At 36.1% G+C, this 26,611-nt stretch overlaps 3 protein-coding genes and 1 pseudogene across 7 annotated transcripts; 1 reads left to right on the plus strand and 3 right to left on the minus strand.

The window, feature by feature from the left end:
* Positions 1-7,974: 7,974 nt before the first annotated feature.
* On the minus strand, positions 7,975-11,530 carry LOC137708956 (phosphoglycerate mutase-like protein 4). Of its 4 annotated transcripts, none has more exons than XM_068448114.2 (7): positions 11,263-11,530; positions 11,080-11,158; positions 10,041-10,091; positions 9,786-9,896; positions 9,282-9,413; positions 8,768-8,843; positions 7,975-8,419 (listed from the first exon to the last, which is right to left on the minus strand). In XM_068448114.2, the coding sequence occupies exons 1-7, from the start codon at positions 11,487-11,489 to the stop codon at positions 8,196-8,198; spliced, it is 900 nt and encodes a 299-aa protein (XP_068304215.2). In that variant the 5' UTR covers positions 11,490-11,530; the 3' UTR covers positions 7,975-8,195. The 4 variants fall into 4 exon arrangements, with proteins under 4 accessions (XP_068304215.2, XP_068304218.1, XP_088542584.1 ...); XM_068448117.2 differs by having other exon boundaries at positions 11,336-11,493; XM_088686458.1 differs by having other exon boundaries at positions 11,228-11,493.
* Positions 11,531-14,089: 2,559 nt separating this feature from the next.
* On the minus strand, positions 14,090-17,098 carry LOC137708966 (phosphoglycerate mutase-like protein 4). The gene is made up of 7 exons (XM_068448122.2): positions 16,861-17,098; positions 16,644-16,722; positions 15,781-15,831; positions 15,560-15,670; positions 15,154-15,285; positions 14,791-14,866; positions 14,090-14,573 (listed from the first exon to the last, which is right to left on the minus strand). Exons 1-7 carry the CDS (start codon positions 16,878-16,880, stop codon positions 14,383-14,385), a joined length of 660 nt encoding a protein of 219 aa, XP_068304223.1. The 5' UTR covers positions 16,881-17,098; the 3' UTR covers positions 14,090-14,382.
* A 3,069-nt stretch (positions 17,099-20,167) lies between these two features.
* LOC137714258 (phosphoglycerate mutase-like protein 4) lies at positions 20,168-22,558 on the minus strand. 2 transcript variants are annotated; one of them, XM_068453515.2, is made up of 7 exons: positions 22,404-22,558; positions 22,233-22,308; positions 21,785-21,835; positions 21,560-21,670; positions 21,135-21,266; positions 20,771-20,846; positions 20,168-20,554 (listed from the first exon to the last, which is right to left on the minus strand). In XM_068453515.2, exons 1-7 carry the CDS (start codon positions 22,526-22,528, stop codon positions 20,328-20,330), a joined length of 798 nt encoding a protein of 265 aa, XP_068309616.1. In that variant the 5' UTR covers positions 22,529-22,558; the 3' UTR covers positions 20,168-20,327. The 2 variants fall into 2 exon arrangements, with proteins under 2 accessions (XP_068309616.1, XP_068309612.1); XM_068453511.2 differs by having other exon boundaries at positions 22,233-22,311; positions 22,404-22,549.
* A 2,194-nt stretch (positions 22,559-24,752) lies between these two features.
* On the plus strand, positions 24,753-26,090 carry LOC137717211 (uncharacterized; annotated as a pseudogene).
* Positions 26,091-26,611: the final 521 nt, after the last annotated feature.

The following is a 26,611-nucleotide window of genomic DNA, read 5'->3' on the forward strand; positions in this document are numbered from 1 at the left end:
AGTGGAGTGGTCCAGCCCGTGGGTGAACGGAACACGTGGCGTGCGATGGGAGGGTTGTTGGATTAGCGGTTAATTCAATAGTTAATTACGATTTTGCGGTGCCGTTTGTTAGGGCAAGCGACGGAAATGATTGCGAAGTTTCTTGATTTACGCTATCCGAAAGACAAAAGACGAAATGGACGTTTTGATCCGGGCGGGCGCTGTTCCGCGGTCGTCCGAAACAGAAACGCCCTCCAAAGTCAAAACTGCTTCGTTTTTTAGGCTGCCTTTCTTCTTGGACAAGATAATTAGGGATGGACATCGGTGGATTGGTCGTATTAGACTTCAATTAGTTGGCCAATCTAACCCATCCAAATTACTCTTAGGCAGTATGGATTGGGTGGGCTCCACGGGTTAAGTTTGATTGGCTTTTTACTTATTCCTAATGTAAGCATGAGAGACCAATAATCAATGGTTACGTTGAACTAGGCCTAATTGATGTGAATTTTTATATACATTAAAAGGGTACTGAGTTGGCTAAACCTCACAATGGGCTAACAATAATGTGGTTCAAATTCTCCTTTAGCGATAATCGAACCTAAAATCTCTTACTTGCAGGTAAAGAGGAATACTACCGCAAAACTAAGTGGCCTAATTCATATGAATTTGATGTTGTTATATCACTACATGTTACTAATATATAAATTTCACTATTTAAATCAAGCATTAATAAACAAGTACATTTAAAAGTTACTACATTCATGTATAAATTTAGTCAATGTACATATATTTTTCAGAATTATTGTTATTTAGGTGGGTTGGTTTCAATCAGTTTAATAATACTTCAACCCAACTCAACCCCCTATTGAACAAACGGTTTAATTTTTACTCAAAAGTAAAGTTTTAATGTTTAGAACCCAAACTCAACCCATATTGGATCGGTTGGTCAGATTGGACGTTAGACCCAGTAAAATGCCCAAGATAGCTTTTACATATTGGCCAAACAGTCCCTTTAGAGCAATCCCAGCGTTAGTTATGCGACCTACTATATATCGGATTTCAGCGATCCGAGTGTTGTAATTCTCGATTGATAGATCATCCTCGTAAAAATAAATTCAATTTGAAACCATTTGCCCGTTCAACTGTCATGATGAAATTTCAATGTTTCTTAAACTATAGTGTTTGTCAATTTCTTTGATCTCAATTATATGCCTCAAATATTTCCAATTTGGCTAATATTTTGTAAGGATGATCCATGATGTGCAATTTGAAAAACAGTCAGTTCGAATAGTTGAAGTTCGATGTCGTTTTGGCCCCATAACTAATCCCTAATTTAAAAAAAATGAGGATCCACTGATTGGCCAAATATTCACTTCCCATGAGAAATATATTTTTCCACATAACAAAATAGACCAATAGAAAAACGAAAAAGAGTATGTATATATACACACACACACTAGCATTTGCCTACACACTTTATGTGTATGAACATATTTCTTTAGAAAATGAGAAGGGGAGAGAGAGAGAGAGAGAGAACGTGGGGGGAGTGGGAGGTTTTTGTTTTTGGTTTTTTTTTTTTTTAATTTTAAATATTAGAGATATTTTAATATCACTTGTAGATGAGGTTTCAATAAAAAACAATAAAATTTGAACCTATGAAATTACATTATTGCCCATCATTTTTTTTATGTGATAGAAGACTAAGTTGTCTTTTCACCCTCTTTTGGTTGACAAAAGAGAGTTTCATTAATTAATAGAGATTAATATAGATATGGAAAAATTATTTTCACAAGTTCCTTTTAATTTTTTGCAATCATTTGTTATTTATTTATTTGATCTAATGGTTAGAAATTAACAAAAAAATATTAAAAAGTGGTAGCGTAAAAGTGAGGTGTGAAAATCAGCCCGCTCTATTTTGTTTTTTTGTTTTTCTCTTTAAAAGAATAAAGCATATACGTATTGAATTAATTTTTCTTTAAGAAGCAAAACAAGCACGCATAGACTATCTCGAACCAACGTGTTCAAGAAATTGTTACACAAAATATATCATGTGTTGTGCATGTTTTGAATCTAAAACGTGTTTGCAAGAATTATTATTAATTTTTCTACAAGTTAATGCTTTTCTTTTATTTATTTTTTTGGCATTTTATGTTACCAACTAACGGGGTGAGGAAAAATAATTAGTATTTTATATTAAAAAAATGGACAATTAGGGATCTCGATTCTGATAATTAGTAGAATTATGTCAAAAATGTTGTCCTCGTTGATGATAATCTAGCATCTAACCTCTCAATTCTTCTCGAATTATAGAACAAGTTTTGATGCGTCTAACAGATTGGATAACTGATTTCTTTAACAATGGAAGGTGAGAGATACTAATTTAGTACCTCTTAACATTTTCTTTTTGGTCAAACGATAACATTTCAATGTTGTTAGAAGTAGTATAAGTTATCGTATTAGTGAAAACTTTCATGAAAAGTAGTCTCATTAACGGACATTGTAGACGTACCAAAAATTGTTTGGTAGGTACCTAATAACAAGGACTATTCCAAAGTAAGGATTCAAATGTTTGACAAGCTGCACAATCTTAGGTACACTGATTGTTTATCACCAACTTGCTATTGAGTGACAACTAGCAGGAATGCCCGCACTCTGTTGTGAGACTTGAACCCAATCCCAACTGTCCATTTAACACCTCCCAATATTAATTCCTAACAACAAAATAAATACAAAAGCAAAATCAGCAGCACTTTCAAATCTTTCTAAAGGAAAAGTGGGAAACCATTATTAAGAAATATGCAAACGAAATGTATTCAACCCTGATATTGAAGAGAAAACAAAGTGTGTTAGTGTATTTATCTTCCTCATTTCTTGTATAGTTGAGGAATTTTTGCTTACCATCCGAATGAAAAGTAAAATGACGCTAACACACTCAATTACAGTACAAAGAAGCTCGCAAACAAATTATTATTTCCAAACCCATGAGAGATTACTAATCAATCTATTAGAAGTTGAAATTCAACCCAAAATAAATATTTGGTACATCATAAAAAACCTGCAGCACAACAACCCTATTCAAAATGCATATTTCACTAATCATATCACAATCACAGAAGTAAGGATTTCCAAATGTCACAATATTTAACTAGGCTCCATTTAACTATTATGCATAGTTCTTCAAAAAAAAAAAAAAAGAAGGAAGATTTCTTAATTTCAAATTAAATTGAATCGCAAATTGAAACAAAAAAAAAGGAAGATGATTGACTGAGAGGAGAGAAGACCGATAGAAGAAGAACACGTCGACAATTCGTATATTAATGCATCATCTAATGAAAAATTAGGACTATCGTGCATGCGCCTTAGCTTGTTATGCATTAATATACAAAATGACATTTTCAATTGCACCTAAATCTGTTCTTGATCACTAAGAAACGCTTGATCACTTACCATTAGATTTAATATCAAAAGTAGAGAATAAATATGTGTTTTTAGTATTTTAATCTCAAAACCTTGATATCGAATATGAGTGTGAGTGACCATAAATTCGTTGATCATCAGGTGACAATGAATTTTTAGTCATTAAACAATGAATTCTTAGTAACCAAGTGATAAGAGAGCGAGATGTTTCCGAGACGAACGGATGGGCAAGTTATGAGAATAGTACAATAAGAAGCTTGCTAACCAAGAAAAGGAATAGTAGTGGAGCCCTAGTGGATTTCTCCTCTCTCTCGCTTTAGCTGGGAAGTGTTGAATTTGGACTTTGGGGCGGTTTCGAATTCACGTGAATCGGCAGCAATAATTAATGATGCTTTCATGTTATATATGACTTCAAACGTAAATAAATTTAATTATCCCAGAATAATTTTTTTGGTGTACGCTAGAATGGTCTGTGCTGAAATTTATTTATACTACAAAAACGAAGATTTGAACAAGAAATTTCGGATGCAAGGATGAATATTCTTAAGCAACTAATTAAACTACAACAGTTTGTCAAATTTTAATTTAATAATTTAATAAACTTGTAAAACTCCTAGGGGCCAATTGCCCCCCACTTACAATGTCAGACCTAATTCCAAAATCTAACAACATTCATGCTTCATGATATTGCTACGCACCAAACACTCTGGTCATGATTCAGCCCCCCACTAAAATATATATAAGTTACAACATTGCATTTTGTCAAAATATATTAGGATGTGAAAAGCAAAATCTTGCAATAGCTTATGACGGTAGGTTCTTTCTCATATTGTTAATAACCTCAACTTTCTTCAACATTTTTTGTTTATTGCTATAAAAAATATCAAAGAAGGACAAATCAAACACAGAACTTTGAATGTGACTAAGTGCTCTTATATATCTCTCCCACTACTTCCTTTCCTCAATTTTCCCTTATTTCTCCAGCAATAAGATCATCCACGTGTGTGGAATTATGACTAGGATTTACGAATCACTTAAACCTGCAATCTCAATGCATGAAGCCATGAACCAGCTGCCTTTCATTGGATTGGCGCCAAATGGAGGGGGATGCATGCATGGCTAGCTCATGCATCCAATTTTTCCAATGGGCATATATACATACACTGTACCATGTTTTAGGCTGCCAATAATAATATCCATTTTTTGGTTTAAGTTTACCATGTGGATGTGGGTGGTGCCGGACTCGTTGGACAAAACATTAAAAAAATCGCTAAAAACCTGAGAACATGATGCATGTGAGAGTAAATTAATAAAATTTTGTTTTAAGGGTTGACCATCACAATGTATCATCATTCACATAATCAACGATGTTGGCACTTTGGCTAAAGTCGGAAAACGATCTTGTAGCTTATGCAGAAGTCAAAAAGAAAAGAAAAGCAAAATTAAACTACTTAACACTAATATTAGTCTATATTAGGTTGATTAATAACGGAATAAGTTAATAGTATATACTTTATTTGTTGACTTGTTTTGCGTAATTTAAAAATGAGAGGCCGGAATAAAACCAACCTAATTTAAAACGAGAGGCTTGAATAAACCCAAGCTAAAACCAAAGCGAACCAATTCAAATTAATTTTCTTCAATTAGTCAAAATCAAACCAAACCAAATCAATCATATGTATCAAACAGTGGCATATGAGGAAGCCCCACGCAACGCATGGCGCGCATGCTTACCTTGCCAATGAAATCATAAGCATAAGAAAACATAGAAAATTATCATTGCTATTGAATCATTTTCCATCCATCTTTTCTTGGGGTCAATTTGTTCCATCATGATGCTTTCAGATTCGGATGTTCTTTTGCTATGTATAATCAAATTATTTTTATGGTCAAAATCATGTCGGTTCAAGTATATGTTTGTTGAGAATGTGAATCTCACATCCGAGAATTCTAACTTTTTTATAATATTGAATAATGTCCTTTCTATTTGCAATTAATATCCATTGTTTATGAACTAACACATGAATATTGGCATATGCTATTGGCACCGTTCTAGCAGTTAGGCAGTTGGTCACCGTCCCGATTAATCCCTAAGCGTTTGAATATTAAGAAAATAAACCTAGATTTGCTTAGACATCCGCCTAAACCCGCCTAGGCACCCGTCTAGGTTGTCACTCTCACTTAGACAGAAAATTGATAACTTTCATTTTGCATTTTATTTTATCAATAAAATGTAAGAGGCTTTTTAAATACTTGGATGAACATGATTGTTCCCCATGTTTTCAATATGTTATAACACTTTATAATCTCTATGTCATTTTATTATTCAATTAATATATCACATACAATTATGTGTTTTTTTAAGTATAAATGGGCATTTATTTACACAATGTATAATAAATTTACTTAAGTCCGCCTAGTCTGCCTAGGCCCTAGTTCACCGTCCGACTAGTGTTTAGTGTCTTTTAGAACCTTGGCTACAGGTGGATTGTCTTGATGGTTTGGGTATTTCTCTTCAATTACTAGTCTTGATTTCAAATCCCCTCCCTCCCATTAGTATAGAATATCGTTTCTACAATTCTACTAGTCTAAAAGAAGAAAACAAATTATGGTTTTAACTTTTGTTTAAGTTTCAAATTTAATGCTGAGAAAAACAAATTTGTAAATCCCGCCTTAGGGTTCATTTTATAATCATTTAGCTTTTTTTTTTAATTTTTTTATTCTTTTTTCTTAGAGTTAAAAAGAAAATACATGCTTGAAATGAGGAATAAAGAAGGGTGGAAGGATGGCGGTGGGAAACGAGTGAAAAATGAAGGAGAATGTACTACTCCGTAAACATTTCTTCTACATCACTCTCATTACCATTTTTCTATGTATTCCCGTTCATCCTTGTCCCATATAATTCCCTCATTTGTAGCAACAAAAACAAACATAAAATGGTCTTCAAACGAAACCCTTAACGTAACCATATGTTTGTTGACTCCAGAGGTTGGATGATAATTTCGGGGTCCACTGCCCATTTTAAGATGAACCCAGCAATCTTTACCTGGGTCCTCCTATATTTTGATGATCATGACTCATTAAGGTTTGCATGCCTCTTCTCAATAGTCGGTCAGAAAACGTTGTAAATGACCTTCTTGGCCAGTGACAACCACCTCACACCAACTTCACATTCCCATAAACCCAGCATTAAATTACCCAAAACTAACAGCACAAAGCAATTATTGTTGGAGTTTGAGACCCTCTTGTCCCACATTAGTTAACAGTATTTTTTCACTAGCCTTTATATAAGCTTATTCCTTTTTCTTAGTAATTAGAACTTGGAGCATTTGGAAATGGATTGAAGGCTTGGACCTTATGGTTGTGTGGATTAGGCTTGATGATTATACTATAATATTAATATTAATTAATATTAATTAATCAAGACCTAAACCCTTGGGCCTTGGGCCTGGCCCAAGGAATTAAAATTAATCTGATCAATTAGTTTTAATTTCAAATTAAGTTTTTAATTAAATTAATTAAAAAACGTTTTGATTAATAGACACAACTCTTTGGAAAGAGTTGTATCTTTTTGGAAAGAGCTGTGTAGCTTGAGATACATCCAAAAGGTGTTTGAAGAGGTATGAAAGAGCCTATATAACTGGAGTACTCATTTCCATCAATGATTATCTTTTCTTCCTCCTTATTTTCCGGACAAACTTTCCAGAGAGTAAACACACAAAGCAATTCGCTAGAGTTCTATAATCCAGTGCGGATTGTAGAATTAGGTAGTTGTATCCTGGTCGAGTAGACGTTGTAGAACCACAAACACACGAGTGGGACGGAAATACTGTTCGAAGGACATAGCGTTTGCGCTAGCCTCTACCTTCAATTCATTCAAGTTAGTATCATAATAATTTTTTGTAATTATTGTGTTATTGCATTCTGTATTGCAAGTATTTGTGAATAATAAAGTATAAGTATTTTGGTTCTGTATTTCTGTTATTTTATTGTTTCTAAATTGTTCTCCAACAATTATAACGAGCGCTGCAGCCTACCACAGCTTCTATTCCAATAAGCACAAGCACCCAAAGGAATTTTGCACCTCAGAACAGGACTCCATTCCAATTAGAGAAATAATTTCGTATCGGGCTCCGGGTATCGAATACTCTGCATTTTCAATTGTTAGATCTTTGGTCAAAAAAATGAAAAGCAAGATCCCAGTGTTAAAAACGCCGATTTTCGTTGATGTTGGAATGCATAGACTGCATTGGAGGATTTTCTACACGGGGATTCTTGGCTTTAGATACCTAGTCGATGATCAATGACCAAGATATAGCGAAAAATTCCGGTGTATAATGCACCGGGGCATAATAGAATTTCGATGAAGTGGTTATATGAATTACAACCTCGGTGCCATATCTTACGCTTGGACTTCTTCCAATCCAAGAAAGGTGGTGTTGAGTGGTAGGTGCTGGCGTCGCTGGGTCACCAATGTTCAACTTGTGTTTTTTTGGGTGCTTCATGCATGTGGTAGGTCTGGTCAAGGATTCTACAACTTGCATTCTGCTTGTGATTTGTGAAAGTTGGCAACTTAAATGAAGATGCAAGCAATGTGCAAAATAGCCAAGAATCATATCAATCAATTCAATACAACATATTGTTATCGTTCGATTGTAAAAACATACAAGCGGCTTTAATCTAGGCCGCCTTAATACGATTATTCAGCATCAGCTAAACGAAATTGTTACTGAATAGTGACTAGGTAGTTCTAGCATTCAATTGATTACTACAAATTGCGAGAGCACCTGAAACACGGACTAACCAGATTTTTCGTCCCCACCGAAATTTGATTGCAGAAAATCTGTTTGGTTAAGATGACTAACATCACCCGAGGACTTTACGGCCCATTTGTTGTCATCGTACAAGTGAAATATGTGGATCGATGTATTGGCTACTTTGCCTATAGACTTGCCATTTGGGTAACCTTTCTTGAGGAGTGTTCTGATGACCCCCCCATGAGTGGCCACAACTACTCGCTCTCCTGCAATTGAAACAAACCACGATATAAGCATTCAAATTGTTATTTGTGTTGCCCTTGATCTAAATTGGCATCTGTTGTTGCAGCTTAGTTATAAATTGAAAGGCAAAACGTGTCTCGATTGCATTAGAATAGTTTATACAAAAATATATTGATCTAAAAATGGTCATTCCACTCTACGACCTGTGTCACATTCAACAAAGAACTCGTTAGTTTTTCTCAAGGACTCGTGATCTCAAAATGAAAAAATGCATATTGGAGCTCACAAACTAACTAATATTTTATTAAAATATTTTGAAAATTCCATAGCAGTAAAGATACAAATGAGAAATCCCCCTCGTGCTACCGTACCTTTGTGTTTATTGCCAATTCGCTGCAATGAAGATGTGCAGCGTCGATGAAGTTGATCAAGACTTTCTCCACCCCCCTGCATTTGTAGAATAGTGAAATAAACATAAACTTGTATTGTGATGTCCAAAGCTAAAATTAATGCCCCTGAGCAGAATAATTTTAGGGTATCCATTATCATAATTACATGTTGGCTGATTTTTCACTCGTTTTAACCATGATATCACATGCTATGCGACGATAGCCATTACCATGAAAAAACAGTAGAGTCCGTAGATATAGGTTATCAATTAGACATCTATTGCACGATTACGCAAGAAAGAACAATACTAATACCACAATCTTATATCTTACAAGTACCCTCTTTCTCCAACCCAAACCAGAGACTAGAACATCAACCTCAGTCGGGTGTGAAGATAGGCAGTACTCTTGTAATGCGGATGTTAGATTACATACAAAATTCAAAGAAGTACCAACTGTTATATACTTAGGCCCAAAGTACTAGAAGATTGCTTACTGGGATCTCTTGACATGTCTCACGAGATAAAAAGGCCTGGTGAGCGTGAGGTTTAAGTTTGGCAAGTTCATGGTAAACAAGTCCTTGAAGATCACCTAAATGCCTTTCTCGTAAATCAGGATCTGTTACAACCTGAAATTTTACCCAACAGTCTTTACATATGATATACCGAAAAGAAAAAAACAATTTCTCTCATCCAAATTATGCATTTGGCTTCATATTAATAAATTGATTTATCCAATTCCAATTTTCGGTGGCATGTATTAGATGAGTTGATTACCAAGACTTTGACTCCATACTTTTACTTTACTTATTGCCAAACCACAGTAAATTTATATTTATATAATGCAGCTTCCAATTTCATGTCTGTTTTTCTAGTTTAGAGAATCAAGAAAACACTTGGTGGCACTATCTACATTATTTGTTATTGCAATAAAAACCGGTACTATCTTTTATGGAATCTACTTCAATAGATGCAACAGGGAGTAAAAAAAGATTATCTACCGTTAGCCCACCACACTTGGATGCAATGATCTGTGCAGTCTCATAAGCTCGACTCAGGTCAGAAGAATATACGAGGGAGATTTTGGGATCCTTGGATAATCTATTACCCACCTTCAGGGTGCAAACAAAAACTTTGTCAGAGATTAACAAGTCAAAGGTATGGCTTAAAACCGTCGTGTGTGTTCCTCAAAAAATGGGGACCCCTTCCCTTAAAAATTCTGTGTGTATATACAATATATATAGTTCGTAACTTACTGCAGCTGCTTGCTGTCTCCCAGCATCGTTTAACTCAACATCCAAATGACCCTGCCCAACATGAATTTAGCTTTTAGAAAAGAAGGGTAAAACACAGTAATAATCCAGGAAATTTGCCCATGTCTCACTTTGGTCATCCAATTCAGATCACAATGTCCCGGAACTTCATTTGATATCTCCAAATGACACTTGGCATAATTGCTGTTATCCTTCCCATATAAAACAAAGACGTGACAGGCATCTGGCCATTTTTAAGGGGTATTTCTGTTTTCTACAGGAACCATGAGAAGAAAATAATAATGAAAAAGAATTGGAGGTTCTTAGAATTGCTGGACACTCTTTCTAGGGAATTTCTTTTAGCTACTGTAGCATCCCAAGCTTGGCGGCTGCCGTGGCAGCCACCCCCAAAGTCAGTGTTCACTGATCGACCCGCACTTGATATTTTTTTTCTCTTAAAAAGAGCAAAATAGTGTCTTCAATAGGCAACCATCTAAAGCACCTCATTCTCTTTTCTCCCGCAGTTCCTTCGGTGTGACATAAATGCCTCTAAGAAAAAGCAGTGCATGTGATGCGTGACCATTTTTGACAGGAAAGATAACCGAAGTCATGCCAAGGGACACTTTAAATCATTTTACTGAAGTTCAACGGAATTAAGCGACCCATTTCGAAATTTTATGAACTAAACACAAACATCGGTCAAAGTTCAGAGGAAAATGTTCATTAACCGCGAGGTCAATTACATAGTCACGAAGCAACGGAAAATGTTTGTTGGGTATAAAACAACAACACTATAATCCCATAACAATTTCCGATAGAATACTACACAATGCATCACTTGTAACCTTACATACCATTTTCATTCTCTTAAGAACTACTTGCTTAACAAGTTCAATATTATCGCAGATTCGCAGAGTAAACAAGCCGCGAAATTTGGGATATTAACATAAAATTTTTGATTGTGCTATGAGCTGACCTAAATCATGCACCTCTACTCATCAAACAACTAACAAAACGACGTAGTTTAAGTGAAAAAGAAGACCTGTATTCTACGGTCAGCGTTCCAGGCCGTTTCGCCGTGGCGAACTACGATGATCTCCGCGTAATCAGAACTCAAACAGCTGCATTGAATTCACAGGATTAACAATAAATCAAATTGAATCCAAAGCTTTCATTCTTCAACTTATTACTTTTTCCAGCAATCGAAGATTCGATATATACAAACCCCAATTGACGAACCATGCGATTGGAAGGAAACCGAGGATAGAGGTGCAAGGAGAATGAGAGGGAGATCGGACCTGGAATCGGCGTCCGCCATGGATGAATCGGGAACTGACACCGCCGCCGTGGATGACTACTCGGCCGTACTGAGCCAATGCTGAGCTGCGAGCTCCGTGAGGCGCGAGGGGGCTGAGTGAGAGTGAGAAAATTTAGAGTGCTCATTTCATTCATTAATTTTCAGGATCCGAAAAGAATCGAAAGGAATCTTATTCTTTCCGAAAATAGTGGAATCTAAATTGTTGGTAAGAAGACAAGAAATCTAATTTTTGTCGCAGGCCTTGATTTTCCCACCAGATAATGTGCTGCCCGCCAAGTGAAATTTAATAATTTATAATTGGGCTAAGCCCAAAAGGGAGACGCTCTAATATGAACATAAATGGGCTTTTATTGGGCTAAACTATTTGTTTGGTCCTTGTATTAGTGAAATGTGGCTTTGATTTTTTTTATTTATTTAGAGAAATATCACTTTGATTTACGTAAGGACAATCATTTTGTTTTTAGCTTTTTTTGAAAACTGAAGATTTGTTAATTATGAAAACTAAAACTAAGAAATTAAAAACTACTTTTTTAAGTTTTTAACTTTTGATGGTTTTGATTTTTTTACTTTCCATTTTTTAAAGAAATAAAAACATAAAACTGAAATGGTTATCAAACGAGACATTACTGTTAAAAATGACACATGAGTAAGGATATATGAAATGACAATAGATATACAGTTTTTAGGAATTATCTTTCATATATATTATCATTTCATGTATAAAAGTATATTTATTTTTAAGATTTGTTATTGCTCTCTGAAAATAGTTTTGCACTTGTCAATATTTTTTTTCCATTTGTTAAGGGGGCGGATTATGACTTTTTTTGGGGGTTTTTTGTTTTGTTTTTGTGTGTTTTGGGGGGGGGGGGGGGGGGGGGGTGGGTGTACTTCCCTCAATCAGGGAAACAATTCCAGCTCACACAATAGTGTCCTAATTGATGTTGGAATACACAGAATGCGAGATTAACGTTCCAGCTCATCCTATACACTGAGGCTTGTGGCCATTAGAAATCTAATGATAACAAATTAAGAGTACTATTAAGCCCATTCCAGTGTCTTATTTCCTCACCCACTATAAAATGATACTCTTATTGAAAAATTTATCATGGTATAAAATGACCTTTACATACCTAAAAATCAACCAATTATGTATTGCCACATAATTATTAGTTATATTGATTCTTTTTAATCAAATTAGTAGTTATACTGATAAAAAAAAAAAAAAAAAAAAACTAAAATATCATAAATAAGAAAAAAAAAATATCATGACTCCCACAAGCTTTCTTGGGAAAGGAAGTTCAAAAATTAAACTTATCATGAAAAGGGGATTTCGGACTAGACAGAGCAAAACCTTGATGCTCGCAATATAGCACATGTTGTGGAAGATGTTATCAAGCTTCACCAGAGAGTAGAGCAAGTTAGTCTTCAAGACTTGTAACATCCCACATCGATCAACGGAGAGAGGGTGATGTGCTTTATATGTACATGTCCACCTCTTATAGCACAAGGCCTTTTGGGAGCTTATTGGCTTCGGGTTCCATTGGAACTCCGAAGTTAAGCGAGTTCGCGCGAGAGCAATCCCAGGATGGATGACCCACTGGGAAGTTCTTGTGTGAGTTCCCAAAAACAAAACCGTGAGGATGTGGTCGAGGCCCAAAGCAGACAATATCGTGCTACGGCGGAGTCGAGATTGGGATGTGACAGAATGGTATCAGAGTCACTCTGCCGTGTGGTGCGAGTGTGCCGACGAGGACGTTGAACCCTTAAGGGGGTGGATTGTAACATCCCACATCGACGAACGGAGAGAGGGTGATGTGTCTTATATGTACATGCCCACCTCCTATAGCACGAGACCTTTTGGGAGCTCATTGGTTTCGGGTTCCATTGGAACTCCTAAGTTAAGCGAGTTTGGGCGAGAATGGTCCTAGGATGGGTGACCCACTGGGAAGTTCTCTTGTGAATTTCCAAAAACAAAATCTTGAGGGCATGGTCGGGGCCCAAAGTGGACAATATCGTGCTACGGTGGAGTTGAGCCCAGAATATGGTGGGGGCCTGGGCCGAGATGTGACAAGACTATTATAATGTTGAGATAGATGAGGAGAGAAGCTTATGGTCCATATTACATTAGGGGACTCACAAAACCGACACTCGTTGAACCCCGATCGTGTTTGATGTTTTGGAACAATTTGGATACCTACCATATATTGAATTTGGAGGAATTTGATGGTAGAGAAAGTCGGTGCGGCACCAAATTATGAGTGAAGCTCTTTGAATTTAATCACACTCTCTCTTGCGCGGTCTGAAATCAAATTGGAAACAATAGAAATTAGGTACTGGAGCGGCTTTTGAGACGTGGTGGTGCTGCAATGGTTGGCGATCGAGGAGGGGCGCTAGGTGTTGGGGATTTGCGGAGTCGATAATGATAGTTTTGCAAATTTTCTAGGGAGAGGGCTTCTGCCTGATGCTGATATTTGGAGTTCTTGGGTATTTTCATTTAGTGATAATTGGCTTTTTAAAATATGTAATAATTTTTTAAAAGCAAGAAAAAATTGAAAAAGAGATATGTAGGGTTATTTTAGAAATAATGGCAGGTGGGAAAAGAGTTGTATTTTTTCACTTTTTATGGTGGGTGTAAATATAAGGTGGATAAGAAATAAAACATTGGAATGAACATATATCACCATTCAAAACTAATGGCAAAAAAAAATCTGTGTGTATAGAATACTTTAGAACATAGTAGAATTTTTGGATAGATTGCATTTTTTAAATGATAAATTATCTTATGCATGAACTTCTTCCAATTCAAGAACCATATCAATCAATACAACATATTATATATTATCATTCGATTGCTAAAACATATCGCCGGCGTTAATTTACGCCGCCTTAAAGAGATGATTCAGTATCACCTAAGTGAAATTGTTACTGAATAGTGACTAGGCAGTTCCAGTATTCAATTCATTATTACAAATTGCGAGAGAACCCGAAACACGGTCGAACCAGATTTTTCGTCCCCACAGAGAGCTGTTACAGAAAATCTGTTTGGTTGAGGTGGCTAACATCACCCAAGGATTTTACGGTCCATTTTTCGTCATCGTACAAGTGAAATATATGGATCGATGTATTGGCCACTTTGCCTAGAAAATCGCCATTTGGGTAACCCTTTCTGAGTAGTGTTTCTATGACTCCCCCATGAGTGACCGCAACTACTCGCTCTCCTGCAATTGTAACAAGCCGGGATATAAACATTCAGATTGTCATTTGTGTCGCCATTGATCTAAATTGGCATTTGTTAGCGCGGCTTAGTTATGACATGTGTTGCATTCGACAAAGAACCAGTTAGTTTTGTTATGTACTCATGTAATCTCAAAGAAAAAGTTTACAAATTCCATAGCAGTATAATTACAAATGAGACATCTGCCCATGATAATATACCTTTGTGTTTATCGCCAATCTGCTGCAACGAAGATGTGCAGCGTTGATGATGTTGATCAAGACTTTCTTCAGCACCCTGCACGTGTAGGATAATGGAATAAACATAAATGTGTGTTGTATGATTTGGCAAGAAAGAACAATACCGACATTACAATCCTATATGCTATGAGTCGTCTCTCTTCGAGTGCGAAGACAGGCAGTACCAAGATTTCAGAAGACAGTCCAAAATCAAGGCGCACGGATCAATTCCATAAAGTCTCTCATTGGAGTACTTTTATAATCCGGATGTTAGATCTACTTACAAAATTCAAACAAGTACCAACTGTTATATGCTTAAACTCAAAGTACAAGGAGATTGCTTACCGGGAAATCATTACTCGTGTCACCAGATAAAAAGGCCTGGTGAACCTCAGGATAAAGTTTGGGAATTTCATGGTATACAAGTCCTTGAAGAACACCTTTATGCCTTTCTCGTAGATCAGGATCGGTTACAACCTGAATTTTAACCCAGAAGTCCTTTTACATTTGGCTTCAGATTAAAATTTGATTTGATCCAGTAGCAATTTCCGTAGCATGTATTTAGCTGAGTTGACTCCATGTACTAATTAGCGAACCGTGGTAAACTTATACACGCAGCTAACAATTTCATGTCTGTCTATTTTGCTAGATTAGAGCATCAAGAAAGCACTTGCGGTACTACATACAGTATTTTTAATGAAATCCGCTACTACCATTTACGGAATCTGCTTTCCATTAGTAGATGACCTACCTTTAGCCCACCACACCTAGAGGCAATTATCTGTGCAGTCTCATAAGCTCGACTGAGATCGGAAGAATATACAAGGGAGATTTTGGGATCCTTGGATAATCTGTCACCCAGCTTCAGGCCATAAACGAAAAATTTGTCAGACATTAACAAGCAAAGGGTAAGACTCAAAACTGTCATATGTGCTCCTCAAACAGCATGTATATATGCAGTTTGTAACTTACTGCAGCTGCTTGCTGCCTCCCAGCGTCATTTAATTCAACATCCAAATTCCCCTGCCAAACATAAATTTACTTTTTTTAGAAAAGAAGGGTAATTGCACTAATGATCAAGAAAATCTACTCATGCTTGGTGCCTGTCGTGGCAGCACCACCTCGATGCACACTTAATGTTTTTCTCTTACTTTAAATGAGCAATGTAGTGTTCTTCATAGGCAGACATCAAAACCACCTCATTTTCTTTTCTCTTGCGGTTCCTTTGGAGCGACAAAATGCCCCTAAGAAAGCGTGGCGTGTGTGATGCATGGTCATTTTTGACAGGAAAGAGAGCAGATGTCCACTTTAAATAATAGAATTGAAGTTACAAGGGGCAAAGTGACCTATTCCAAAATTCACGTACTAAACACAAACATCAGTCAAAGTACAGACTACAGACGGTATTCCTCTAATTTACTGAAAACAAAGAAACCAGAAAAGCCTTACTTAATCAGCGATTCAAAGCCAGAAGAAAGGCATGCAGATATATAAATGACGAACAAAAAATACGTTACCCTACCAGCAATGCCAATGACATAGTCACGTAATAGCAAAAAATGTCCATTGAGGATAAAACAACATTATGATTCCATAACAATTTCTGATAGAACGAACATCTATACACGGCGTTATTTGTACTCTAAAATTCCATTTTCATTGTCTTAATGATTACTTGCTTAACAAGTTAATTTGATATTATCCGGAGTTTAGAATTAGAACATATTAAGATTTTAGATTGTGCTATGACTATGAGCATATCAGCTAACTCAAAACTCACACCTCTACTCATCAAACAACTAACAAAACGACGTAGTTTAAGTGAAAAAGAGGACCTGGATTCTACCCTCGGCATTCCAGACTGTTTCGCCGTGACGCACTACAATGATCTCCGCGTAATCCGAGTCAACACAGCTGCATTGAATCCACAAGATGAAAAAAAGGATTGAATTTAAAGCTTCATTTTCTTCAATTTATTGACGAGGTATGCGATTGGAAGGAAACGGAGAATTGAGGTACAAGCCTACAAGGAGAATGAGAGGGAGATCAGACCAGGAATGGGCCTCCGCCATGGATGAATCGAGAACTGACGACGCGGCGGTACCCGAGTCAACGCTGAGCTGCTAGCTCCGTGAGGCGCGAAGGGGTCGAGTGAAAGTGGGAGGTTGAGAATTTAAGAGTGCGCATTGCAATCATTGTTAATTAAATAGAAGAAGAATCTATTGTTTGCGAAAGGACATGGAAATTGCCTGGAATCTAATCTTCGTTGCAGGCGTTTACTTTCCCACCAAATATAAAAAATTGTCACAGTTTTTTGTCTTTTATTTGTGCATAAAAAATGACGATGGTTTGAAATCACGTGACTTTGCTCTATAAATGCTACAATTCTTTTAACCTTGATGAGTTGTTATTACTTCTGATTCTTTATGAAATGTTTATTTTTCTGAGCGGTTTTAACTATATGATCATTTATACTCTTCTTGTTATAAGCAATATTTTATATGACCTGGTAATAAAATTATTTAAAGCTTTTTAATCCGAGTCAACACAGCTGCATTGAATCCACAAGTTTATAAGAACCATTGAATTTAAAGCTCTTTTTTTTTTTTTTTTTTTTTTTTTTTTTTTTCAGTTTATTGACGAATTATGCGATTGGAAGGAAATGGAGGATAGGATTACAAGGAGAATGAATCGGGAGCTGACGACGCCGCCGTACGAGTCAACGCTGAGCTGCAAGCTACGTGCGGCGCGAGGGGGTTGAGTGAAAGGGAAAAAAGATCCTCGCGGAATCATTTTTCTAAGGATCAGTGATCGTAACCGTTCATTGTACATTATGTGATTAGTTTTCGTTAGCTACTATTTATATTTAATTTTAAATTTTAAATTCAAAATAATTTCTGACCGTACAATGTACGATAAACGATCAGCATTAGAATCTGTAATCCACAGAAAAGGATTCTTTTCCGAGCGAAAGATATAGGAGAGGACTCAGACAGCGCGTTGCAGTCATTGTTAATTAAATAGAAGAAGAATCTGACTGTTTGTGAAAAGACACGGAACTTGCCTGGAATCTAGTTCTTTTGGCCGTTTACTTTCCCAACAAATAATGGTATAAATACTGAAGATAAAAAATTAAAACTATTTTTTTTGTAGTTTTTATAATAGGAAACTTTATTTTAATAATTGGCGATGATGACATTTAAATTAAAACTATGACTAAGATTAAAATTTAATTTTAGTCTCTTATATATTAATCACCGTATTTATTAATTAATTTTAATGTTTTAATTATTTCTCTTTTTCTTCTTAATTTTAATGTGTTAATTATATTTCATTATAATTATAATTTTTATTTCATTCATCGTAATATATTTTGTTGTAAACCTTAGATAAACTAATTTTTGTCATACAATACATTTAGATATACCTTGTATTCTTCATTTAGATACATCAAATTCATTATAATACATTTCGGTGCATACATTTAAGTACTCACATTTCAGTATATATATTTTGATACAAACATTTAGGTACATTAATTTAATATAATACATTTCGGTAATAACATTTAAATACATTAATTGAGTCTTTCAACTTTGAAGAATGCTAAATAAAACTAATAAATTTAAAAACTTTTTTTGGTCAAAAAATAAATTAAAATGTGTTTATTAATAAATTTAAATATTTAATGGGAGACATTGAATAAAATAAACATTAGTTAATTTGAATTAAGCACACATCAATGGACTATAATCAATACGTAATCTAACACTAGATTTTTATTAAATCTCAATCTTCCTCAAGGGTTGTTTTATTGGCACCCATATATACTGTTGAATGCACTCCAGATACTTAAAACATCCTACACATACTTGTCTTTTTTAAACAAACAATATTATCTACACTAAGAGAATGGGTGGTAATAGAAAAGTTGTTTTATATCTGGCTTGGTTTTGATCTTTATGTCACATTGTTTTCGATTGAAAACAGTGACTAAAAAAGTTTTTTATTTTAAAAATAAATTAAAATTAAAAACTAAAATAGTTATCAAACAAGCTTTTAATTTTATTCATTTATTAAAAATGGCATATGAGTTATATATATACATACATATATATATATATATATATATATAAATTTTTTAATCTACTAGAGGGATAATATTTGCAAATTCAGTTAGTTGAGATTATCACACCTCGATCTTGAGATACGTCAGGATCAACATGTGACGTCGCCAAGTACCTGTACATCTCTCATGTCTCACCTCCAAGGCATGACCCAAAACCCAATCAATGGTTCCACTACGCAATAATTCTGCTTTTATTCCATGGCTATATTTAACCTCTATTAGACTGGCTACGTACCTTAAAAATGAATCAAGCCATTCTCAATTCACCATTATTAACCCCGACGTTTCTCATGGCATCTCTTAGCAGGAAAATAACATAAAGTTCCAAAATCACTCCATGAAATTCAACAAGTATAATTCACTAGATTCTAGATTACTTCAAAAAAATATATAATAACCAAGAATTCCTTTTCATCCATCACATACCTCACACTATCTTCCAATGACAAGTCAACAATCACAAGAAAATAATTGATCCAATGAATCAAAGAAGCACCATATTAACATTTAATTACGTTAATCATCCATTAAGACCAAATATCACTTCACTAAGATTAATGGAGCCAACCACTGTAAAGTCTACCGTATTTCCTTCAATTCGGAAGATTCGTATATCAGATTTCTGATTAGTAGATTCCAAAGGTCCTTAAATAATACATACAATAACATACTAAAATTCGATAACGATCCATCGGTTGGATCATCGACTACCTACAAGAGTCCATAATCTAAGATTCTTCAATCCGAAAGATCCCTAATTGGATTTCTGATATGTAAGTCTCTAAGGTCCTCATATACTACGTACAATAACGTATTAAAATTTCATATATATTGTTATTTCATGTATGAAAGTTTATTTGTTTTTAAGAATTGCTATTGGCTCTCTAAAAATAATTTTACACTTGTTAATCTTTTTTTTCCATCCGTAAGGGGTGGATTATGACTTTTTTGGAAGGAGAATACTTCCTTCATTCCAATTAGAGAACGATTCCAGCTCACATGATAGTGTCCTAATTGATGTTGGAATACAATGATGCGGGATTAATGCTCCGACGCATCCTATACACCGAGGTTTTAGGCTGTTAGAAATCCAAGACCAAGAATTAATTGCCAAAACCTCAGTGCATAAGATACTTCGGAGCATAGATATATAGTAGAATTTTTAATAGATTGCATTTGGTAAATGATAAATTATCTTCTGCTTGAACTTCTTCCAATCCAATAACCATATCAAGCAATACAACATATTATTCTCATTCGATTGTAAGAACATAGGCCACCTTAATCCGATAATCCAGCATCAGCTAAATGACATTGTTACTGAATAGTGACTAGGCAGTTCCAGCATTCAATTCATTACTACAAATTGCGAGAGAACCCGACACACGGACTAAGCAGATTTTTCGTCCCCACCGAGAGCAGATTGCAGAAAATCAGTTTGGTTGAGGTGATTAACATCACCCAAGGATTTTACGGTCCATTTTTCGTCATCGTACAAGTGAAATACATGGATCGATGTATTGGGTATAATTTTGCCAATAAAATCGTCATTTGGGTAACCCTTCCTGAGGAGTGTATGTATGACACCCCCATGGGTGACCGCAACTACTCGCTCTCCTGCGATTGTAACAAGCCAGATATAAACATTCAGATTGTAATTTTTGTCGCCACTGATCTAAATTGGCATTTGTTATTGCGGCTTAGTTATGACATGTGTTACATTCCACAAAGAACCAGTTAGTTTTCTTAAGTACTCATGTAATATCAAAGAAAATATTTACGAATTCCGTAGCAGTAAAAATACAAATGAGACATCCGCCCGTGATAACATACCTTTGTGTTTATTGCCAATTCGCTGCAACGAAGATGTGCAGCGTTGATAATGTTGATCAAGACTCTCTTCAGCACCCTGCATGGGTAGAATAATGGAATCAACATAAATTTGTATTGTATGATTAGGCAGGAAAGAACAATACTAATATTGCAATCTTATATGCCATGAGTCCTCTCTCCCCGACTGTGAAGACAGGCAGTACCAAGATTTCAGAAAGACAGTCCGAAATCAAGGCGCACCGGCCAATTCCATAAAATTTCTCATTGGACTACTTTTATAATGTGGATTTTAGATCTACTTACAGAATTCAAACAAGTACCGAGTGCTGTATGCTTAAAACCAAAGTCAAAGAAGATTGCGTACCGGGAAATCTTTACTTGTGTCACCAGATAAAAAGGCCTGGTGAGCCTCAGGATACAGTTTGGGAATTTCATGGTATGCAAGTCCTTGAAGAACACCTTTATGCCTTTCTCGTAGATCAGGATCGGAAACAACCTGAATTTAACCCAAAAGTTTTGTAACATTTGGCTTCAGATCGAAATTAGTTTTTATCCAGTATAAATTTTCTGTAGCACGTATTTAGCTGAGTTGACTCCATTTTGTTGTTTACTTATTACCAAAACGCGGAAAATTTATACACGCAGCTTCCAATTTCATTTCTGTCCAAAATTTCTAGATTAGAGCATGAAGGAAGCACTTGCGGTACTATAATTTACGGAATCTGCTTTGCTTTAGTAGATGCAACAAAGAACAAAAAATAAAAAATAAAAAAAATTAAAATTACCTACCTTTAGCCCACCACACCTGGATGCAATTATCTGTGCAGTCTCATAAGCTCGACTCAGGTCTGAAGAATATACAAGGGAGATTTTGGGATCCTTGGATAATCTATCACCCAGCTTCAGGGCATAAACGAAAAATTTGTCAGACATTTACAAGCGAAGGGTACGTAAGACTCAAAACTGTCATATGAGTTCCTCAAATAGCACGTATATATACAGTTCGTAACTTACTGCAGCTGCTTGCTGCCTCCCAGCGTCATTTAATTCGACATCCAAAGTCCCCTGCCCAACATAAGTTGACTTTTTTCAGAAAAGAAGGGTGCGGCAGTCCAATAGTTTACTGAAAACAAAGAGACCAGAAGGGCCTTACTTAAATTTTAAAGTACGGCTGAGGGTATTCCTCTAGGATTTGGATCTTGTCCTGAGCTAATAGAGAGGATCATCATGACCAATCATCATTGGCCGTTGGATTTTTATCCAATAACTACAATCATATAACTTTAAAGGGACTTTCTATTTCTAGCCGTTAGATAAAAATCCAACGACAATTGTAACCGTTGGATAAAAATTCAACGACCTACGATGATTGGTTCTCCATTATCTCAGGAGAGGATCCAAATCCATTCCTCTACTCATCAAACAACTAACAAAACAACGTATTTTAAGTGAAAAATAGGACCTGGATTCTACGGTCAGCATTCCAGACCGTTTCGCCATGACGCACTACAATGATCTCCGCGTAATCCGAGTCAACACTGCTGCATTGAATCCACAAGATTAAAAAAACGATTGACGAAGGATGCGATTGGAAGGAAATGGAGGATTGAGGTACAAGGAGAATGAGAGCGACCTGGAATCGGCCTCCGCCATGGATGAATCGGGAACTGAAGCCGCAGCCGTACCGACGCTGAGCTGGGAGCTCCCTGAGGCGCTAAAGGGTTGAGTGAAAGTGAGAGGAGGGTTATGAGTGCTCATTGCAATAATTGTTAATTAAATAGAAGAAGAATCCGATTGTCTGTGAAAGGACATGGAAATTGCCTGGAATCAATTCTTTGTGGCAGGCGTTCACTTTCCCACCAGATATGCTCCGTTGACGTTAGTTCAAAGAAATTGTGACAGTTTGCTGACGTTAGTTCAATGAAAATTGTCAGGGGTTTTTGTCTCAGATTTGTGCATCGAAAGAGAGGATGGATTGCGGTTTATGTGATTTTTGCTCTCTAGATATTAGAGTTCTCTTAAATCTTAGATGATTTATTTTTTATTTTTTTTGTTTTTATTATTATTATTATTATTATTATTTTTTAATAAACGATAATATCAACATTAAGGCTTGGAGAGTAGACTAAGTCTCACACTGGGTAACGTATTATGTGGTTCAACTCCGCCTTTAGCGAAAATCAAACATAACACATCTCACTTACAAGTGGAGAGGAATACTAATAGATCATAATACTAAGTGGCACATTATATGAGTTATTATTACTTTTGATTCTCTACAGTGTTTATTTTTTAGAGCGATTTCAACTACATGGTTAACATTATGATTTGTTTTTGTGTCAAACGGGTTTCTCCACAACTTCACAATGTTTGGCTAGCATTATGATTTTACTTATTAATGGATGTTGAAGACGCATAATAAAGTAAAGTTTGAAAGTAGGCCTCCTTTTTTATGCTTATGTTGTTCTACTTTGCCTGGATTAGGTAGGTTGGAGTTTTCACTCATGGTCATGTACGTCGTATTTTTGGTAAGCAATTTTTGGTCTCTCTTAGAATCTTGGGTCCTGTAAAGCTTCTTTTATAGTCATGTTCTTTGGCATGCCCCTCCATTTCCATAGGTCAAAGTGAATAAGGATGATATTGCTAAAGGCAACCCAGATCTTGCAGCTTATATATGGTGGGGTTTTCCCAGATTCTGCAGGTTATTTTCTTGGTGGTTTCTCCCTGAGTTTGGGCCATCGTACTTCTTTCTGTACAGAGCTTTATGCTGTCATCCTTGCTACGGAGTTGGCTCATGCGCGGGGTTGGCTCATGGCTATTCTAATGTGATACCTTGCTTTGCTTCTAGTTCTTTTTCTCCTTCTTGGTCGCTCCGGACTTGTTGGAAAAACTATATTTCTACGTTACAACACATGGTTTACTGTTGCTCCCATACATTTCGAGAAAAGAAGGCATTTGTTGACATATTAGCCACTTTAGAACTTCTTTCATCTTCACTTGTTTGGCATGTTGCTCCTCTTATGAAGATTCTTCTTTTTTCTACATTCAAATTTCTTGGGCATGACGGCTTACATGTTTATCTCCCTTTTTTTATGTGTGATTTTCTTTTTTACCTAATTCTTTTGGATTTTACTTTTTGTTTTGCAGTTTATCATCCAAGCTCTTACCTTGTAGCTTTTATTTTAGAGCGGTTTGGTCATAGATCTCCCTTCCTTTTATTCTATTTTCTTTTTATCAAGAATAAGATTTATGCTTCCTCTCTTTTCTTGCATCTTCTTTTTCAAGAAGGTAATGTTTATTCCCTCCTCTTTTTTTGTATTTCGGTTTTCTTGCTTTATGAGGGGTAAGGTTTATGTCTACCTGATTAGGTGTAATTTTTTTTCAAATCAATAAAATTTCGTCGTACCGTTGAGATTTTCCAAAAAAAATTGAAAAATGAAAACTTGTATGGTATAAAAATTGAAAATAAAAAACTAAAAGCCACTTTTTTTTAGTTTCATAATTTGGCTTGATTTTGATTTTCATGCATCATATATTTGAAACTGAAGGCAATTACTAAACAAGCTTTTAGTTAAAAAAAAAACAAAAAAAATTAAAAACTCTAGAATGGTTATCAAATGAGCATTTCATTAAATTGATCGACTTCAACAAAAAGGGCACGTGAGTGACAATATATGAGGTCATTAATTTTTTAGTAGAGTTTGGTGACTCTTAAGGCCTAGACTTTGGTTTGGTGACAATTCAACAGTGTTCTAAAAATCGGTCTAGGTGGCCGTCTAGGCGCTGGATGGTGGCCAACCACCGGGATTAACTCTTAATCGAGAGAAAAATCGGGGAAGGAATTAGGCGGGCGCGGAGGCGGCTTGGGCGGACCTTGGGCATCCTAGGAGGCCGACTGGTTGGCCTAAGCGATCTGGAATTTCAATTTTTTTCTGTTTTCAAACTTGAGAAAGGATGAGTGCAACATGTTCTGGAATTTCTAAGTATTGGAAGAAACTTTACTTTTCCATGTTTCCTTCCATGTTTTCTCCTTCCATGTTTCATGCTTTGCTTTTTACTTTTCCATGTTTCCTTCCATGTTTTATGCTTCCATGTTTCATGCTTTGTTTTTTCTTTCTTTATGTTTTGCTTTCCTTTCTTCCGCTCATATATATATGAGCTTTCCTTGTAAGTTACACATATATACAAATATAGACATTCAAAATTCAATATGGTATCAGAGCAGTGACCCTAACCGGCCTGTCTCTGTGGTGTTCTCTTGAGAGATTTGTGAGCTTCTTGTCCTTCAATCATGGCTGAAGAAAGCTTAGTAAATTTGGAAGGAGACGGCTTTCATGCTACTCCACCATCACCACACTCAGATATTGATATCAACCCAAATCAACGTCTTAGTTCTGTTTTGCTAAATGAGTTTAACTATCTTCCATGGTAGAGAGCAGTTTCTCTTGCTCTGGGAGGACGATCAAAGCTTGGTTATGTTAATGGTGCTATTCCAATGCCTGAGACTACCTCACCGGAGTATGATGCTTGGCTATGCAAAGACCAGTTGGTCATGTCGTGGCTACTCAATTCCATGGATCGTAAGATTGCAGAAATTTTTAGCTATGTTGAATCCTCCATGACTCTTTGGAAAAATCTCAAGGAAATGTATGGAAATCAGAACAATGCGGCTAGAGTGTTTCAGTTAAAGAAGGACATTGCTGGTTTGCAACAGGAAGGGAAGCCATTTGTGCAACATCTTGGAAAGCTGACCACTATGTGGAACGAGCTGAATGTGTATCGACCATACACCATCGACGCTGCTGTTCTAACTAAAAGAGCCGAGGAAGACAAAATATTCCAACTCCTAGCAAGCCTGAGCCCTGAATTCGAAGATCTTCGAAGCCATATCCTCATGAATCCCGACCTGCCTTCTTTTTCAAGTGTGTGTGCCACAATTCAAAGAGAAGAGGTTCGAAGGAAAGTCATGACCTTGGACATGAAGGCAAATATACTAGAAGCTAGGGCTTACTTCTCTAACCAAAAACTTGGTGAAGAGAGAGGCTACAAAGGAAAGAAAACTGGCTTAAAATGTAGCCATTGTGATGCTGGTGGGCATTCAAGAGACCGATGCTGGATTCTTCATCCAGAGTTAAAACCAAAGTTTCCTAGGGATAACAAAGGTGTCTCGAAAGGCTCGTACAACCCTTCTTACAAGGCAAATCATGTTGCCACAACTTCTTCTGATGGAGCACTGAAGTTCACCACTAATCCAGCTGCACTGATCAACGAGTTTGCTATGTTTCTTCACAAGAAACAAGGTCTTGGAGATAGTGAAGGACTACTAAATCAGTGTGACAACAATCAAACTGCACTACTAGGACAGTTTGCTGGCTTCCTGGCTGGAAATGAAGGCGTGGTACAAAGGGACATCCCAGGTATCTTACACTCCTTCTCAACTGCTCTCAGCATTGGTAATGTGCATGATTATTGGATTATAGATTCTGGAGCCACTGATCATATGACTAACAAGTCTACAAACTTGCATAAATTTGAAAAATTTTCTATTCCATCCCAAGTGTCAGTTGCCAATGGAAAAAATGCTATGGTTGTGGGAAAAGGAAAAATACATTTGATCTCAAGTGATGTCGAGTCTGAGGCTCTTTATGTTCCCTCATTCCCTTTTCAACTTTTATCTGTTAGCAAGATCACAAACTCATTAAATTGTCTTGCCATTTTCTCTCCCAAAAATGTGATCTTTCAGGATGTAGTCACCAAGAAGACGATTGGTGAAGGATTTTTCTTAAATGGTCTCTACTATCTTTCCAAGCATATTCAAGTTCCCAAGGTTTTTCAAGTCAC

This window comes from Pyrus communis, chromosome 15 (assembly GCF_041283825.1).
Source record: "Pyrus communis isolate YQ-2024b chromosome 15, ASM4128382v1, whole genome shotgun sequence".
Taxonomy (NCBI): domain Eukaryota; kingdom Viridiplantae; phylum Streptophyta; class Magnoliopsida; order Rosales; family Rosaceae; genus Pyrus; species Pyrus communis.

Coding starts and splice junctions, on each gene's coding strand:
- LOC137708966 (XM_068448122.2), bottom strand. CDS start 16,880: ATGGCGGAGGCCCATTCCTG. Junction 15,671..15,780: donor GGAGGCAGCAAGCAGCTGCA/GTAAGTTACAAA, acceptor TATGGCCTGAAG/CTGGGTGACAGATTATCCAA. Junction 14,867..15,153: donor ACACGAGTAATGATTTCCCG/GTAAGCAATCTC, acceptor CTACACGTGCAG/GGTGCTGAAGAAAGTCTTGA.
- LOC137708956 (XM_068448114.2), bottom strand. CDS start 11,489: ATGAATGAAATGAGCACTCTAAATTTTCTCACTCTCACTCAGCCCCCT. Junction 9,897..10,040: donor GGAGACAGCAAGCAGCTGCA/GTAAGTTACGAA, acceptor TGCACCCTGAAG/GTGGGTAATAGATTATCCAA. Junction 9,414..9,785: donor CCAAGTGTGGTGGGCTAACG/GTAGATAATCTT, acceptor GTAAAATTTCAG/GTTGTAACAGATCCTGATTT.
- LOC137714258 (XM_068453511.2), bottom strand. CDS start 22,528: ATGAGCACTCATAACCCTCCTCTCACTTTCACTCAACCCTTTAGCGCC. Junction 20,847..21,134: donor ACACAAGTAAAGATTTCCCG/GTACGCAATCTT, acceptor CTACCCATGCAG/GGTGCTGAAGAGAGTCTTGA. Junction 20,555..20,770: donor AATTGGCAATAAACACAAAG/GTATGTTATCAC, acceptor TTACAATCGCAG/GAGAGCGAGTAGTTGCGGTC.